The 17,161-nt window shown below is 39.1% G+C and overlaps 2 protein-coding genes across 5 annotated transcripts in view; one reads left to right on the top strand and one right to left on the bottom strand.

Annotated features, from left to right (window-relative positions):
- The first annotated feature begins 5,393 nt into the window (after positions 1 to 5,393).
- The window catches only part of cmss1 (cms1 ribosomal small subunit homolog), a 39,064-nt gene continuing 27,296 nt past the window's right edge, over positions 5,394 to 17,161 (top strand). For 2 of the 4 annotated variants that reach the window (XM_032529263.1, XM_032529260.1), the window contains exon 1: positions 5,394 to 5,636. In XM_032529263.1, coding sequence (XP_032385154.1) covers positions 5,597 to 5,636 — 40 coding nt within the window. In that variant the 5' untranslated portion in view covers positions 5,394 to 5,596. Of the gene's footprint in view, positions 5,641 to 17,161 lie in introns of all 4 variants that reach the window. The other 2 variants (XM_032529259.1, XM_032529258.1) reach the window with 2 other exon arrangements.
- Positions 11,483 to 16,079, bottom strand: LOC116697738 (filamin A-interacting protein 1-like). Its single transcript, XM_032529171.1, is given in 5 exon segments — positions 11,483 to 11,811; positions 11,888 to 13,835; positions 13,837 to 14,018; positions 14,021 to 14,466; positions 15,908 to 16,079. Coding segments are annotated over 3 exon segments (2,235 nt in total). The 5' UTR covers positions 14,163 to 14,466; positions 15,908 to 16,079; the 3' UTR covers positions 11,483 to 11,811; positions 11,888 to 11,924.

Genomic DNA, 17,161 nt, shown 5'->3' with positions numbered 1-17,161 from the left:
TCAGATTTTGAGCATGTATCTGAGTAAGAAATTACCAATCAAACACCCTTTTATCGGGAAGGGTCCCTTCTGTCAGGTTTTTGTTCTTTTTTCCAACTGTCCGGGCCCGTACCTCTGCGGGCACAGAACACCACAGGAAAGGAAAGGGTCCATTTGCCCGGGGCATTCCCCCAAAATGGGCCCCCTCCCCTTTTTTTGGGTGTTCTGTGCCCCTTTGGGTTTTTAAACGTGTTGAGGCAAAATGTGTTTGTGTCACAAATCCCACTTTTGGGGGGGCTCTTTGGGCCCTTTTAATGCTGCCACTTCTTAGCTAGCAAAACCCTTTCGTCACTTCCCAAAATTTAAAGAGGGGGCCACATGTCATGCCCCACTCTGCCCCCCATTTTCTCTTCTTTGCACCCATAAAAAAACTGTGTCCAAAAATTCAAAAAAATTTCACACATGGGAACTTCTTGTCTGATCCGTCTGCTGGAAACAAAAAGATTGAATGAGAAGGCAAATTTGGCATTCAAATGTATGATCTTTTGAGCCCAAAAGGGTTTTTAAATTTTGAAAACCGCATTTACCCGGTTTTTAGCTACTAACTGTTACATATGCAGTCCGCCAAAAAAATAAGTTTTGGGGGGTTTTTTTTAAAGGGTCGGTGCTTATACTGATACCCCAGCAACATCCCCGTACAAAAAACCTTTGAAAAAACATTGCACTTTTTTGGGTTCATTTTTTTTTAAAAGGATAAAAATCGGGAAAAAAATGCCCCTAGGGTTTTGGGAAAACCAGGAAATAACTTGAAGATTCGCCCAAGAAAAAGGGGTATGATGAAACCCCTCAAAGCTTCGTTTCTTACCCAGCCCACTATGCGTGTGTGGCCTTAAAAATTCATCAGGAGCCCCCTAAACCCAGGGGGTTAGACAGTTGGAAAGGGGGTTTGCCCAGAAAACGGGCCCTTTGCCAAATTTGCCTTTTTGAGATACCTTTTTTCCCTACCTTACCCCCCACCCTCTAGGGGAAACCCATTTTAACTCATCTGCCCCAAACAAACCTTTTGCCTGGGGCAGTTTACCCTGACAAGCACTGATGCTTACGGGGAAAAAGTCTACTATCATTCAAAATAATATTATGGGATATTATGTTTTTGAAAAAATTCCAATTAAAAAAGGGAAAAAGGGGGGGCGATGTGAAAAAAGAAAAAAAAAAAAAAAATCAAGTAGGACATTTTTGACCAAATACATTAATATTGTAGAGTTGACTATTTGTGCTTTCACAAAAACCTTTACACAAGGGTATTTTGATAAATAATTACCAATAATGTGGATACCATGACAATGAGTATATAGTAAAATAGCGAGTAAGTCTGTTAAGTTCAGAAAATTACACCACTTTACTGTAATGCAGCCTTTAAAACCAGGAAAAGACAACACTTATCATATTACAAAACCCAAAATTTAAGACAATATCTAGTCTGATACAGTATATCAATGTTGAATTATTATTGATCTATTGCCCAGCCCTAATGTAAAGTATGCATAATACATTTTTAGCCAATGTGTTTTTAATATCTTTGATTTTAATGTCTTTTAGCCTTGAAAACCAAAACACATCAGAAAGCGACAGCAACAAATGAATGTTTGCTGTTTAGAATGCAGCACATCTCCATGCAGGTCAGGCTCAGCCAGATGCTCATGAATACAGTTGTAACTTGGAGACCTGCATGGGAAGTTATGTGTGGTGAAGTTTTGGATAGCTCAAGGTCACTTCCTGTTTATTTGCATTTGGACACATACTTGCTGTCAAGCCGCAGACTAGCTTGCTAACCCCCAGTTCTAGCTGTGGCATATCAACATGACAGTTACTGTATTTCATTTTAAATTCATTTGAATCATCAATTTGTTTTTCCAAGCCTCATTAAAATTGAGAGGGCTATTTTAGAAAATGCACATACTTTATTCTCCTTGGATTGTTGACCACTATACAAGGTTATACCACAATTAGGCAGGTAAGAAAATTATCTAAATCATGTAGCCTTCATCTCATGTGCTCAGCCCCTCAACTATTTGTTAGCTGGTTTGGAAAGAAAAAAGGCAGATGATCTCAGTGCAGCTCAAGCTAGCAAACACAAAAGAACAAAACCAAATAAGAGGTGTACTTTTATCACAGTGGAAATGGATGACATGAGAATACTGTAGGTAGAAAATAGATGCTATTGTGTAAGTGTAGTAATCAGCACTGAATTTTTCTTCAAAGCCATAATTAGTCTCTTCTCTAGCTCCACGTTCAGCGGGAGAAAAAAAAAAAACTAATAAGAAGAGAATGGAAACCAAAAATAAAACATGCTATTGTGATCCTTAAAATGAGAAAACAGAGGAACGGCTGCTTACAAAAAATTAAACACATTAACACCAATGTTCCAAAGTGTGCAATCACAGAGGCCCAAGGAGACAGCTGTCCGCCTTTAATTACAATGATGCTCATCTTCTCTATCACTCTTTTTCATCATTCTCACAACTTACTAGACTTCCTTGTCTTACTTTAGATCTCTTTGCATGTTCATTTCTTTTGCCCTGTGCTGCTACCTTATTACTCTAACTGTAACACTTTCATCCTAAATGTGAAGATCAATACCACTCTCATAAGCTTTCTGTTACATTTAAAGCTGCAGGTAGTGGCTTTTTTTAATTTAGCTTAGCATAAAAACGAAAAAGAAACTATAGTCACAAAATCATCGGTAGGTTCTATAGTATATACAGTATAGTATACAAAAACGGAAGTGTAAAAATAACAAGTTATGGTTTTGATCTTCTTATCTAAGTTTTGTCAAGAAAGGAAAAATGTGTTTGGGTTGTAAGGTTGGTTATTATTTTCTTTATTACTCTTCTTTCTTTCCAGGTATATATTTGCTACATCACTGTCAGTTGTAATGGGTCTGAGTATTTCCTTAAGTAAGTGTGTTAATGTGTATGTGGGTATATGTACATGTACTTAGATCCCATATCCTCCCAATCATACTCTCATAATTTAAGGTAGGGAGACGATTATCTCTGAGAGTATTGTGCTGTGTATATCACATAACAGGTTGATGGAGATTTGTTTTGTTTTTTTGTGGCCATGTTGTTTTGTTCTTTCTTTTCTGTGTTTATATCAGAAAATGTAATAAACATATTACTTTAAAAAAAAGAAGCAAAATGTGTATTTCCCAAAATGTGTATTTCCCAAAATGTGTATTTCCCAAAATGTCAAACTTTGAAAACATACTGTAGATATTTTCCATATTCTACTTCCCAACAAAAAAATGCACACCATAGCAGTCTTCTACGACAAACTCCTCGAAAGGTCCCAAAGAATAATTTCCAATCTTTTCATGTAAAAAAAAATGTTTTTCTGAGAGAATTTTGAAGATTTTAAGATCGAATCCCCCCCGTACAGTGGACACTTTTTAAAGTACACTTTCTCTTGTACATACAGGTTGGCAGATAAAAGCTTACTTTAAAGTTTTGCAAGTTCCCCAAGGGTCTAGAGGAAAAGATTGTGATTCGGTACAGCATGTAGTTCCAAGTAATGCGGCCAAATGAAGAACAGAGAGAATGACAAATGAGGAAGAGGCCTGTGTTTTACAGGAATGACGCTTAATTACATACAAAGCTGCCATTTAGAGCCCATTGTCTTCCCTGAAAGTTGGCAGCCCTCAGCACAACGTGTAGACTGCATCCTTCCCTTCTCTTTCTTGATTTGTTTACTGTCCCCATTTTCAGGGTTATACAGCATAGCCTTTATAATTTCCCCTAGTAATCAGTCTGTTCTTTTTTTTTGCGGCAAAGCTTTAATCAAACATCTCATAGCCTCTACTAGCCAGAAATGTGCTATTCCGACAGAAACACAAAAAGCATGCAATTATTCCCAGAGGACCTATCCCTCCTCTCCGCTACAGCTGCAGAAAAGAGGGCACTATTCCAAACACGTCCTCCTCCTCCTCCCCCTCTTTTGTCTTCTCTTTCCTTTCTTCTATGTGTTGGAAAATAAGAGCACCCTTCCCAAGTCATAAACACAGATGATGTAAAGATGTGTTTTGTAATGTACATTACGTAGAAACACTCAGAACAGTAGCTCACTGCTCTCCTCCTCTATGGAAACTTCGCCTTAAGATAAATAATGAGGGGGTATACTATAATTGCACGTCATTTGTAAAAAGGTTAACATTTGAGTTTTACAAACTAAATGTAATTATGGATATCCTAATCTAATAAATAAGTGTCAGAGAGAAAAAAAAAACGTAACTGAAGCCAAAGGCTGAGCCTTTATTCCTCTTAATTTCCAGAAAAGGTTTTATGGTATGGTGGAGAGGGGAAGTTAAACATGCTAAATTAAAATTATTGACCAGTCATATGTATAGCTCAGTCATTTCAAGGCAACTATATTGGCAAAAAGGGAACTCATGGAACGTGTCCTATTTGATGGTAACAAACTGCATCAAACTGTTTTTTTAAATAAATTACCCTCTCCTAAAAGATGTTCTCACTGCTTTCAACATCAAATACAGGGGGGCTTCCAACTGACCCAGATAGTAAAACAACAAAGATGTGAAAAACGTAAACTTCTGCTTGTTTGTTTTTTTGAATACAGACACAGAGCAGAAGACACATGTATAGGCAGGCACTGCATGCATGGCTTGAAGTGCTCTCAGTGCCTGAAAGGAAAGCTTAGACATTGTCTCCCTATTTGTTGATAATGTAACAGTTAATATATTTTATATTTGACTTTGTGTAAGCTATTGTAGATGTATGCACCTAATAAGCCTTTGTAAATATTTTGAATTTTTGCAACTGTGTCTGTAGCCCAAACACATAATCCACATAAAGGTACCCAATCAAAGGTTTTGCTAAATTGACAGGTTTTGTCTTTAGACTGTAAATATTAGTCAAAGCCTATTTAGAAAGAATATTGCCTAGGCCCCCAGCTTTCGTTTCTTTATTTAGAAAATACAGATACAGAGTTTTTTTTTTTTTTCAAAGCAACCACGTAGCAGCTTTGACACTACAAACCCAAATCAGGGTTTTTGTGCTTGCTCATTTCATGATGAAGATAAAAAGAGATTTGCAGCTTTGGCACCATATGAGTGTGTGAGTAGGAACCATACTCTTTATTATTACAGTTTTTTGGTTCAAACTGTTAATAAAGTTGATCTTGTATTTATTTAAATAAGATATTAGCTCGATGATTTGAATGCAATGAGGGCAAAGAGCTCCAAATGACAAAATAGACCAGTTAAAAGAGAGGAAATTGCACTCCCGAAAAGGAAATAATGTGACATTTCAAATAGGCCTGCAGTAAATGTTAGAGTAAGATGGAAATGTAGAGTTACTTACCCCAAAAACTAAGGTAACGTTATGTTCTTATAAAGTTGTACATGGACAAGTCCATGACACATGTACCACGCATAGACTGTATTAACGGTCTATGGTACCATGTTTGTCTAGTACTAGACAAACATGTCGACGTTTTAAACAACCCACTGCATGTTTTAAACGTGCTGCTATTGAACACACCCCATAGAAGGCTCTCTCAGCGGTAGATTTGGATTGGACAGACTTCTAGCTTGAGGAAAATGGGAGACGACTTGGGTGACGAGTGGTGGACGCACGAGGGTAATTTCAGTATATTGCTTAACTTTAGTGTCTTGTTTGTTTCTGAAACGTGTGGTCCGGGACATTTTGGTGTGTCCTGACAAGCGAGCTATTGACTTTAGCTTGTAGCTAGCTGTCTTGAGAAACGTCAATTACTAACTGTATGCTAATGTTAGCTAGCCCGCAGTGCTGTTAACTTTAGCTTAATTCTGTGAACCGTTAACGTCTGTTACCATAGATACTGTTAGAGAGAAGTGTAACACACAGAGTTCGAGCATGTTATAGTGTAGCTAGCTTACCTGTGATTTGTTAAGACAGTGAACGTTAACGTTGGTATAGAAGGTGTGTAAACACGTGTGTCTGTGTGTGGCTCATGACAGAAAAGGAGTAGCAATGGTAACGTTAATGTTGCTCTAAGGTTGTCTGCCATGCCCTGTAAGTTACCTTCCCTTGAACTTCTCTCCTCTATACATAACTTATTGCAGTTATTCATCCTCATTTCTGTACATCAAGAGAAAGCTCCCTGCGGCTATTCCTCGCATAGCTTCATGCACTCTGCATACCAATAGAGGGCAGTCCTGTACTTTAAGGATGAACGTAACTGGCCTGATTGCTTTGGACAGCAGTGCTGCTGCGTTGCCGAGCAAAATATGTTAAAGTGTATTTTTTACGAAGTTTAAAAAAAGAAATGTTCATATTTAGTGGACAGATTCTCTCTATCTCTCCCTTGCATACACACGTCACAAACCAGTGGTGGAGAGTAACTAAGTGCTGTAGTTACAATCTTGATGTAGGCTACTTTTACTTTACTTGACTTTTACCATTTTAAACTACTTATACTTCTATTCCACTACATTTCACAGGGAAATGTTGTACTTTATACTTCATTATATTTATTTGACAGCTTTAGTTTCAATTTTCAGAATACAATTTCACACAGAAACCATGTTTCTAAAATGACTAAGGGTTGATCTAACAAGTAATGTGTAAAGTATGGCAGTTAAAGGTAAAAGTGATGTTACAGTTTTAATAATCAGATCATAATGTTGTAGGCCTATATGATATTGTTAAAATCATAATGACAGGGGTACTTTGATTTTTGATCTTTTCAGAATTTGTATTACTAAATACTTTTACGCTTTATAGGTCAGTCAAGATGTTAATTTTGAATGCAGAACTTTTTGTTCTAGTATTTTTAGAGTGACACTACTTTTATTTAAGGAAAAGATCAAAATAATTCTACCAACACTGACACAAACACACACGCTAAAACAATACTCACCAAGCTCAGTACTTGTGCACTTTAATGTAGAAGAGGAAAGTGATACAAATTCACACATTCTGGTAAATAGAAAGTATGATTAATAGAACATGTTTTAGCAATTATTTTTATTTACCCTTATTAGCCCCGACCACATTAATCAATATGCATAACAAGATAACATGTAAATTAAGTTTTATTTCATTTTTTTTCTCCAATATTTCTCAATCAAACTCCATTATATATTTACAATGCTTTACAAGTTCTCAGTTTTAATGATGGTGAGATGTTCGTAGATTACCTTTTAAATAAATGGTCGGCCGTGTAGCTTTTTTACCTTTTTTGCAGGCGAGCAAATTGACAGATATTTGATTTGTGTGTGGTAACACTTTCTTTTAATACAAGAGAACATTTGTAACATGTCCTAGCTGCAGAAGGTAGAATAAGAAAAATAAATTTGAAGTAATACTTCTTCCTGCAGCTCTGTCTGCCCCCTCTGTCTTGCCCCTCCCATCAGATGAGTGGCCATGCGCTGGCTTCACACAGTGACATTTACTGCTAGACTAATGGCTAACCCCAGCAGACCAGCTCTGCCAACTGCAACATACCTGCTCCTATGTCAATATGACAATAAACTGGGCTACTTTTATACACAATTTCATTCCTGTATGTACTGTATATAAATTGATCACAATAAAGTATTTTTATTCAAATGTTTAGCCCTGACTTAGTTGCAGCCCTGAGTTTTTGGCTATAGTAAACATACATTTAAGCCACATGTGTCAGACTTGAGGCCCGAGGGCCAAATCCGGCCTCTTGCAGAAATTGATCCGGCCCGCAGTTCCGTATAGGTTCATAATACATTTTGGCGCTTTTTTTAAAATGTTCTAGGCACTTTTCTAATGTTTTCCATGAAAAAGCATGTCAAACTATGTCTCTGGCCCTTTTTTAAATGTGATTCTCATTTTCCAGTCTGGCCCTTAGTGAAACTGAGTTTGAAACTCCTGATTTAAGCAAAGGAGCGTGCCCCGCTTATCTGCAATGACAGAACAGCCAATAGGAATGCTCTCTATTTTTGAAATGACCTATGATTGGTCAAAGTCTCCCGCTACGATTAGATTTACTAAAGCCTGAATAGAGCCAAGGATGAGGTGCTTAAGTCAAGTTTTCTCTCAGACCACTTTCCGTATTAAGTATACTGAATTATTATTATCATTGTGGAATTTTTGCTCAACAACACAATGGTGTGATGAGCTTTGATCACTATGCATTTTCCCTTTTGTCAAATTCATATAAAAGACCAATACCATAATTATATAAATCTGTGGACTCCTTTATTTTGAGAGATTTCTGCAGCTCTTTTGTTTTTCTAAGTTGGCCCTTTTACCCTGACGGACATCATATCCTTCTTATTATTATCAATCAGCTGCTTGACAGAAAAAGCTGTGAGGCTGACTCAAAATTGACAAGACGTAATAAGAGAATTGAATCCTGTTAGAGCGTGGGACTGACTTTGAAGTCTTAGAAATGACGAGATAAGCAGTATGACTTTTGAGGCGATGTGTTTCGTGGCTAAATGCTCACACTAAAGATTTGCATGAGGCCTGAAAGCTCTGGCACGCTCCGATCTGATCTAAGTGTCATCAAATGCTCCATCTCGTTTCCACCTTGCCAACTGGTGATGTCAGTGTGGTTAATGTGTCTCCATGTTTGTCATGACATACCTGCTATGCCGGCTCTCTGCCAGCCTCTGCTACCAAAATTCCCCCCAGTACTGTCAGCTAGTTTAATTTTAATTAAATGGCTCATATCTGTGAAACCGTGAATGCTTTGATTAAGGTTGATACTTAAGGTCTCAATGTATTAACTGAATTGGCTCACCTAAATACAGATAATTGTCAAGCCGTTTATTTATAGAGCACATTTAACCTCTTCAGATACACTTGAAAATATATGATTTTCTCGCCTAAATTTTTACCCCCTAAAACATGCTGCAGTTTCCACATGCTTTGGCCCTCTGGGATGACCCTGAGTTCATTGTGAAGCTAACACTCTCAATTTGTTGTTTCTAGTGGCATTGTGACACTAGGCCTTACTGACACAGAGCTACAGAGGTTAGAACACAGAATTTCTATTTCCGTCCAAGTAAATCATCTGAAAAATTAATAAAAATCTCTACTGTAAGCATATTACAACTGCTATATACTAAAATAGTACCCTAGCCACATGTCTCAACTTAGAACAGAAAAAATTCAGAAGAAAATTACTTATAAAATGGATTTTATATGAATGTTTTTCTACAGATATGTCTGTGCGTTTGTCTCATTTCTAATTTCTAAATAAGCCAAAAAAGTGCTAAATACAAAACTTCTGAAATACAAAAACACATCTACATCACTCACACATATACCTGAAAGAAGTACATACACAGATTTATAGGAATAAGTAATCATAATTTGATGAAATGGTGAAATGCCATAAAAAGGCAATATTTTTGGTTTGAATGGGCTGGAGACCCTCTCAGGGAAAGTTTTTGTTGGCCATGTTTGATATCAATCGACTCGTCTTCTGATTGGCTACACAGGGATGCCAGTTTTATGACCTCTTTCTCTAACTGGTCGGATCTGCTGTCAGTTTTTCCCACATGGGCCCAATGGGATTTCTTGAGATAGGCTTATGCTATTGGCTGGGGAGAGATATCAGTGGAAAGGGCAGAAGCCAGAGATTCCGACCGTGTCCGGAGGGACACACAGGGACGCACAGGGGAAAAGATACACACAATCAAAACCGAGAAATGATGAGCTATCTAGATTTCTCTACGTCGAAACTTGGCCAGAAACTACCAGATTGTGAGGGGACCAGATAATTATGGATTACAAGGCTTGGATATTCTAATATCTTGGAGTGTTTACGAAGTAGGAATACCACGTTTTCGGCGATCTTTCACCGCTGTGATTAAAGACACGATTAGACAGGTAGGGATGCACGCTCATTTTATACTCGAATCTTTCGGTCTTTCTTTACTTCAGAACATGATTATAACCGTTGTGAGTCACCTTATGCTTTGTGTGTGGGCTCGATGGAATCATGAGACTTTAAGCTTTCTAATGATGTGCTGCATTGATCGTGTTGGTGACGATTTAATGCTTGCAATTCATGAAAGAAAACACGATGTGGACAAACCGGTACCGGTTGAGGAACCGAGCGCTCAAAAAAGATTCACTCAAGTACTTTGCAGAGACAATATTATGTAGGCCTAATTGATGATTACAATAAAACAAAGAGGATATGTAGCATACAATTGAGAATAGATAATACTGAATAATTCAAAATTATTAATAAATTGGTTCCTGTTAATTGTTTTTTTTAGGATGCTTTTATAACTTCAAAAAGTGATCCCATTGCCTCATGTATGAGGGTTATTTTGGAAGTTGGATACACTACACACACATATATATTATAGTGTGCCAAATTGTTTTTTATTTTACATTGTAATTGGAAACCATATCCATCTTACCTTTTTAATATTCTGGATAGGTCTCATGTCTCCTTTTACCTTTGTGCCTTACAGAGCAGTTTGATCAATTAAAGATTAAGCAGACATTTTTTACAACAACAAAGTTGTAATGTGTGTGTGTGTGTGTGTGTGTGTGTGTGTGTGTGTGTGTGTGTGTGTGTGTGTCATTTAAGTGACACTCAGACCACTAACCAGTTTTGACTCTGGTTTACTTTCATATCCCACATGCATTTTACAAACAGGGAAAATCTGATAAAGAAAACAGGAAATGTTTATAGAGAAGGCATATCAGCACAGCCATGAAATAAACTGCTTCATTTGTCTGCATTAGGGGGCTGAGCTGGCATGAGGTGACCTGTGCAGAATGCCTTACCAGCTGTAGCAACATAAGTGGCTAACAAAACAAGACTGACCAGCAATAGCTTACTAATTGCTGGTCTTTGCTCGCATCTTGAAACCTATTTTGTCAGTAAAGTTGAGAAAAAAATGTTAATGGATTAATGCAAAAGTTAAAAAAGGATTTTATCGAATGTCCGTTTTAAACATGGTAAGACTTTGATAATAACAATTTCCCTTTTTTCTTTATAGTTTTTGCTCAGAATAGAAAAGGCTTTGAACAGTCCATCCACCATGAAGTGTGGATCAGTGTTTCCCAAACGCCCAAGATGACGTCCTCAAATGTCTTGTTTTGTCCACAACTCAAAGATATTCAGTTTACTGTCAGAGGACAAAGAAACAAGAAGATATTCATATTTAACCATCTGGAATCAAAGAATTTGTACTTTTACCTAATAAAAATTACTCAAACCGACTAATCCATTTATCAAAATAGTTGGAGATTTCATTTAAAAGTTGACAACTAATCGATTAATCGTTGCAGCTCTACACACATGCACACAGAGTTGAGAGGAGTTTTGATGTGGTTGAGATAGTGGGTGGACTGTTAAGCAAACTTAGCAAACACAAACTTTTTCTTTCCCAGTAATTGTAGTTTTTGTTCTTCAATTAATTTTAAAAATATTTCAAATGATTACTTCTGTGCTTGATGTGCTTCGCAGTGTGGACTTGGCCCTGGAGGGGTATAACTGATGATTCCAACTGTTTTGCATTTTAACTATTTGTCAACCTATTAGCTGTGTCGATGCCAACCTCTTCTCAAAAGTATTCATGATGAATAAATACTTATAATTAACACCCTTATAATGAACAGTAAGAAAACACATTAATGAAACAGAAAATTGTAAAAGCACATCAAACATTTGGTGGCCATAATGCCTCACTTAGCTCTCATAAACACACGTCATACAGTCTATAAAGGCTTGTTCATGTCCGTAAGTCTAAGGACACACTAACTAGACCGGGTAGGGTTTATATAGGCTCTTAATAGGACAAATACCACAAAGCATCTATTTCATGATTGTTACAAAATACAACAAGAACTGAGTTCTTGAGAAAGTGAGGTGTTTTAGTTGTCTAGTCCAGGAATGTCAAAGAACATAATACTGTTTGTTCAGAATGTATACATTTTCACCTAATCACAAAGACCACTCACTATTATATTTGGGGATTGTGAAGCTGAGGAGGTAGCTGGGCATATAGTGATGCTACTTGTAATCTTGCCAACCCCTTTGACATGATAGTCGTTGGCGAGCACTTGAGTCCTTTGCTCATGTCGGATATAGCATGGCCCAACAGGCTGTGGGATGTTGTGGGCCTTACCATTAAGAGACTGGATATATGGGCTCCCCACATGGATATGAATCTTGTTATCCTCTGTGGCGATGATACTTGGGCCTGTGTCGGTGCTCTTGGACCTCTGATGTTGCCAGCTATTCTGCCGCACCGCTGTCTTGCAGAAGACGGTCTGATTTGCAGCCTCCATTGGCTCAGGAGAACAGGTCCTGACTGTTACGATCTGAATGGGGGAGTTGCTGTGATCAGGTGTCGCTGAGCGTGATGAATTTGGACTGAACACCTGAGAGATTGATGTACTGTCAAGTGAGGAGACGGTGCGGTCAGGGCTTGAAGGAGGGGTTTTAGTGTTAACCGCGGACAGAGCTGAGTTCTGGATGATGGTTATTCTCTGTTTAGATGAGGCGCCGCTTGTTGGAATGACAGCTGTGCTGGTGTAGGATGTAGTTGCGTCTCCAGCGGGGCTGCTTATCTCAAGTGTGGCTGTGTTGAGTATATGATGTGGTGTTACTTTGATGTGCAAGGGCTGCCCTGGTGTGTGTGTTAACATCATCACCTCTCCATTAACTGTTTGCTGCATATCTACGCTATTGGTTGAGTGGCTGCTATATTGGCATATGTTGTTATTTGCACGGTTCAAGCTGTTGAGGTTGTTGACAAGAGAGCTTCTGTTTATGATTTCTGTATTTTGGTTTTGGACCTCAACCCCGTTTTCTTCATCTAGTTCATCACTGTAGTCAGGGGGCATGCTATCTGTTGTCTCAGCCTGAACCTCTTTGGCGGTCTGTCGGAGATCTGAAAAGTTTTGTCTGTTAGCACCAGGTGTAAGACTCTTGATTTGTCTCTGCCTGTCTAACTCACTACTCAGTTCCTTCATCTCTCTGGCCAGCTCTCTGTTACTGGCTTCCTGCTGGGTCAGTTTCCTCTTCAGCGTGGAGTGATCCGCTTGAACCCTGCAGATGGATTCCTCAGTCCCCATCAGCTTCTGGAGTTTCTCCTTCAGGGTATCTACCTCTCTGCCTAATAGTCTGGACTTAACCTGCTCCTTCTGAAGACGGCAAAGGAGAAGATGTTCCTGGTTGACCTCCTGCTTCTCTGCCTGCTCATATCTGGACAGCTCTCTCTTTGCCATTTCTAGCTCTTCGGTTAGTGCCTGGGACCTCTTCTGTTCATCTTTGAACCTCCTTTGCAGGGACTCAAAGTCCTCTTCCACCTTCAACAGTTCTTCCTCCAATACCTCCTTGTCTTGTAATCTCTTTTGCAACCTATCTAGCTCCCGGGTCAATTCTTTGACTTTGTTGTCCTCTGCTTGGCACTGATGGTTAGCGTTGTTTGGATAAGAGCTGTGTGTGTACTTCTCCTCTTTTTCTTTCCGGTTTTCCAAGATTTGTAACCTTTTTCTCATTATGGTAATTTTACTCTGTAGCTCTTCACTCCTCCCCTCCTCTGTTTTTAGTCTGTCTTGGAGCTCACGTTTTTCCTTTGCTATGCCCTTAATCCTATCCTCTAAATCTGCCTTGGACCTCAGTGCCTGGTGCCTCTCCTCTCTCAGTCTTTCTGTTATCGTTGCCAAATTGCTTTGCTCATTTCTTTTGCCCTCCTTCTTGTTGAGTTTTTCCTCAGCCTGTTGGAGCCTCTCGGCCATGTTCTTTCTGTCCTCCACCAAAGCTACAGTCAGTGACCTGAGCTTGGCCAGGTCCTGCCTAATCACTGCCTCACTCCTTTCCAGTTGGCCCTCAATGGCCTCCAGCGTCTCTCACCCTCATTTTCATGGTGTCAAGCTCACCACACAGCATCTTTTTAACCTCTCTCTCTTGCTCCAAGCTGCCTATTAAAATACTGCAGTCTTGTTTGCTCTTACCTAAAGCCTCCTCTATCCTGTCCAGTTCATTGATTCTGCCATTGAGTTTATCCACCTCAACTTTCAAGCTACACAGTGGCTTGTCTCCCTCGCCAGTCTGCGGTCCAGGTCTCGACACTGGTCCCACATGCGTATCAGCTCCTCGTCCTTTCCCTCCATTTCCATGACCCTTCTCCTCAGTAACTCGACCTCTGACAGCATGCTTGGGGCTGTCATGGTATTCTGGGTTAGGTGGAAGATTGAAACCTGATTATGGTGCAGGGATTTGAGATCCTCCTCCTTTGCGCTGGGTTAAGCGGCACTGACCGACTGCTTATGTTGTCAGTGATGGCGGTCAGTTCTTTGATGCAACGCCTCTGCTCCTCCGGCAGCTCACTCAAACACTGTTGCTCACTTACAACCAGCAGTGCAAAAGCCTTCAGCTTGGTCTGCTTGTCCTTTGGAGTTGAAACTTCCTCTTTACTTTTCTACTCCTTTAGCTCCTGGTAATCTCTTTCCTTTTAAAATCAGGAGCTTGAGTCTGTAAAGAAAAACAAATGCTGCTGATGTCAATCTGAATGTTGTGGCCTGGTTTATTGTGTAATTGACTCTTATTTTGGCCTCCCAAGGACCTCTTGGCCACAACCTTTTTAGAATCAAATAATATTCTGAGTTGTGTATCACAATTTCCTCCCTACTCTTCCTCCCTAACTTCTACAGAAGCTAGTTATAGTGTGTGTGTGTGTGTGTGTGTGTGTGTGTGTGTGTGCGCGCGTCCTAAAACATGTAGATCTGCCCATGTAGTTTTGCACTCTTCTCTAGGCAGCATGTGTTCTGTAGGATGTTTAGATTATTGTGGCAGATGGTCCCCTGGCAGGGAGTGTTTGTTAATTAGAAAGTTCCTCTACCCTTGAGTACCCTCAACACTGCACTCAATCACCCTCCTCCTGGGCACCTTGAATGCCTCCCCATTTCCAGCTAGGAGAGGCAGGAATTCCCCCCTGTTCCATAAGTAATTACAGACTGGCTACATTTACCAAGTGCTGTCACTCCCCACATTTCCCCAGATGCATACCAGCAATGTGCACATGCATTTAATACACACTGTTCATTTTTGTCATGTGTTATTGCAAGTGAGGCAGCCTTCAATGTGATCTCTCACCAGTTAATTTTTTTACTATTTGGAATCAATGTCATATAATTGTGGACTGTTTGCTGCTGGTGTTGCATAATGGAGATATCCAGGGTGCTGACATTGGTCTACTTGCATTAATGGTCAAAGTCTACATGTTTAAATGCATGTTTTCCTATGTGTCCAAATTATAAAAAGGATCTTAAGGCCTTCTTTCTTCTTTTAACATTTAAAAATGTATTATGTGGAGAGTTTTGTGGATAAGTATGACTTTGTGGTGATATCCCGAAGGCAGCTAATGCAATGTGTAAAATATGACATTGCACATTAGTTAGAACAGGATCTATAAAATTAACATTTAGAGCATCTGTCCTTTTGCCTTTTGCTATTAAGGTATATCACCTATGATGTGTATGTGGATGGGTTAAATTAACAAAGATGTTCTGAATTGAATTGATTGCTGGTTTAAATATTGATTGTACATTGCCCTAATACATAGATAGGGTAGCCTAACTTTGCGATTGTTTTTAAACTTACTTCTAGTTAAGTATCGTCTTGTCCGTGATTCAAAAAGTAAAAGATTGTACACTGATAACTTAAAATTTAAATTTCCAGTGTAAAAGATTCAGTGAGACTTAATTTATTGTCTTTAAATAAAACAGTTAGACACCTTTCTAAAGTACACTTTCGTTATTTACTACCAACTTGGCATTGTAAGACGTCCTATCGAAAGCAGAACTAGACTACTTTGTAACTCATCTTGCAGTTAAAGTTTGTAAGTGACACATTTTTAAATGCACATATCTTTTTTTCTCCCCCCCTGTTCACAAAGGCTTTTGATTGTTCCTACCTGTGCTTTTGTCGTTGGCCTCTGTCCTTTTTAAAATCCTCTGAGAATGAATCGTCTCTACGCTTTCATCTCTCCCTTTCCCGGAGATCCCAGTGATGTGGACATTCCATCCGGAAAACCAAACATTATGAGAAGTGCTCTGCACACTGAGTCTCAGTCAGTGGCGCCCATTACATCATCAGCAAGTTGTGTGTGTGTGTGTGTGTGTGTGTGTGTGTGTGTGTGTGTGTGTGTGTGTGTGTGTGTGTGCGCATTCCAGATGAGGTCATTGTGTAGCCATGCCAAAGAGGCTAATGGGAAGGACAGAATGTATTTGTGTGTGAGTGTTGAGAAGAAAACTAAAGCTGTAATCACAATTCAAACTAAAAAGGCTAACGCTCTGTTTGCAGGGTTAGCCTGAGCAAACATGTTAACCATGCTGCAATGCTAGCCCTAACTTGGTATGTCCTAGGAACTGTAGCTTGCGTGTTCCCATGTGTTTTTAAAAAGAGAGACATATTTTGTGAGTTGTAGCTGCTTTGCCTGGAGCCTGATAACCTGACTGAGATGACATCATCAGTTCATAGGCCCTCAATTACATCCACATGTCTGTTCTCTCTCTCCCCCTCCACCACCGCCTCTCTATCTCTTTCTCTCTCTGTCATTTACTTCCACACCTATAGGTATGGATTGCAATTTTGTTTTAGCAAATACAATTTATCATTCTCTTGCATCAAGTTCTTCTGTATCCCTCTCCTATGGTGAATATATGAGCTCAGTGGAGCAGAGAGGGATGACAGATTTATACTCTCATTATTCTCATTGCTAGTCTCGTCTGTCACAACACGCAAGACAATACTCATAATGGGAAACTAAATTATATTTAATCTTGCTTGATGATTGTACCACCAGCACTGCAGGAGAAAATAAACATATAGGCCTGTGTGTGACGCACATTATCCTACCGTAGTACTTACTGGCACTATGGCTCCTAGTTCCAGCTTTCACTGGGAAATATACCTCCGCTGGTATTTTTTTGTCAAGCAAAACCATCTACTCCCCAATTAAAGGAGAGCTACTTCCCCTGTGTTATGTCATCATCACACAAGAATTTACAATGTAGCCTAAAAAACGCACTTAAACTTCACATTCTCAGCATTTTTACACCATCATGGTCATGGAAATCTAGACTGTTTATATATTTAAATAAAGCAATTAAAGGTTGAACAACAGTGTCCAACATTTGTGCTGCAGAAAAGACAGTTTGTAGTCTAT

Source organism: Etheostoma spectabile, chromosome 11, assembly GCF_008692095.1.
Source record: "Etheostoma spectabile isolate EspeVRDwgs_2016 chromosome 11, UIUC_Espe_1.0, whole genome shotgun sequence".
Classification (NCBI taxonomy): domain Eukaryota; kingdom Metazoa; phylum Chordata; class Actinopteri; order Perciformes; family Percidae; genus Etheostoma; species Etheostoma spectabile.
The sequence above is the reverse complement of the archived record's forward strand: the minus strand, read 5'-3'. Positions and strand labels throughout refer to the sequence as shown.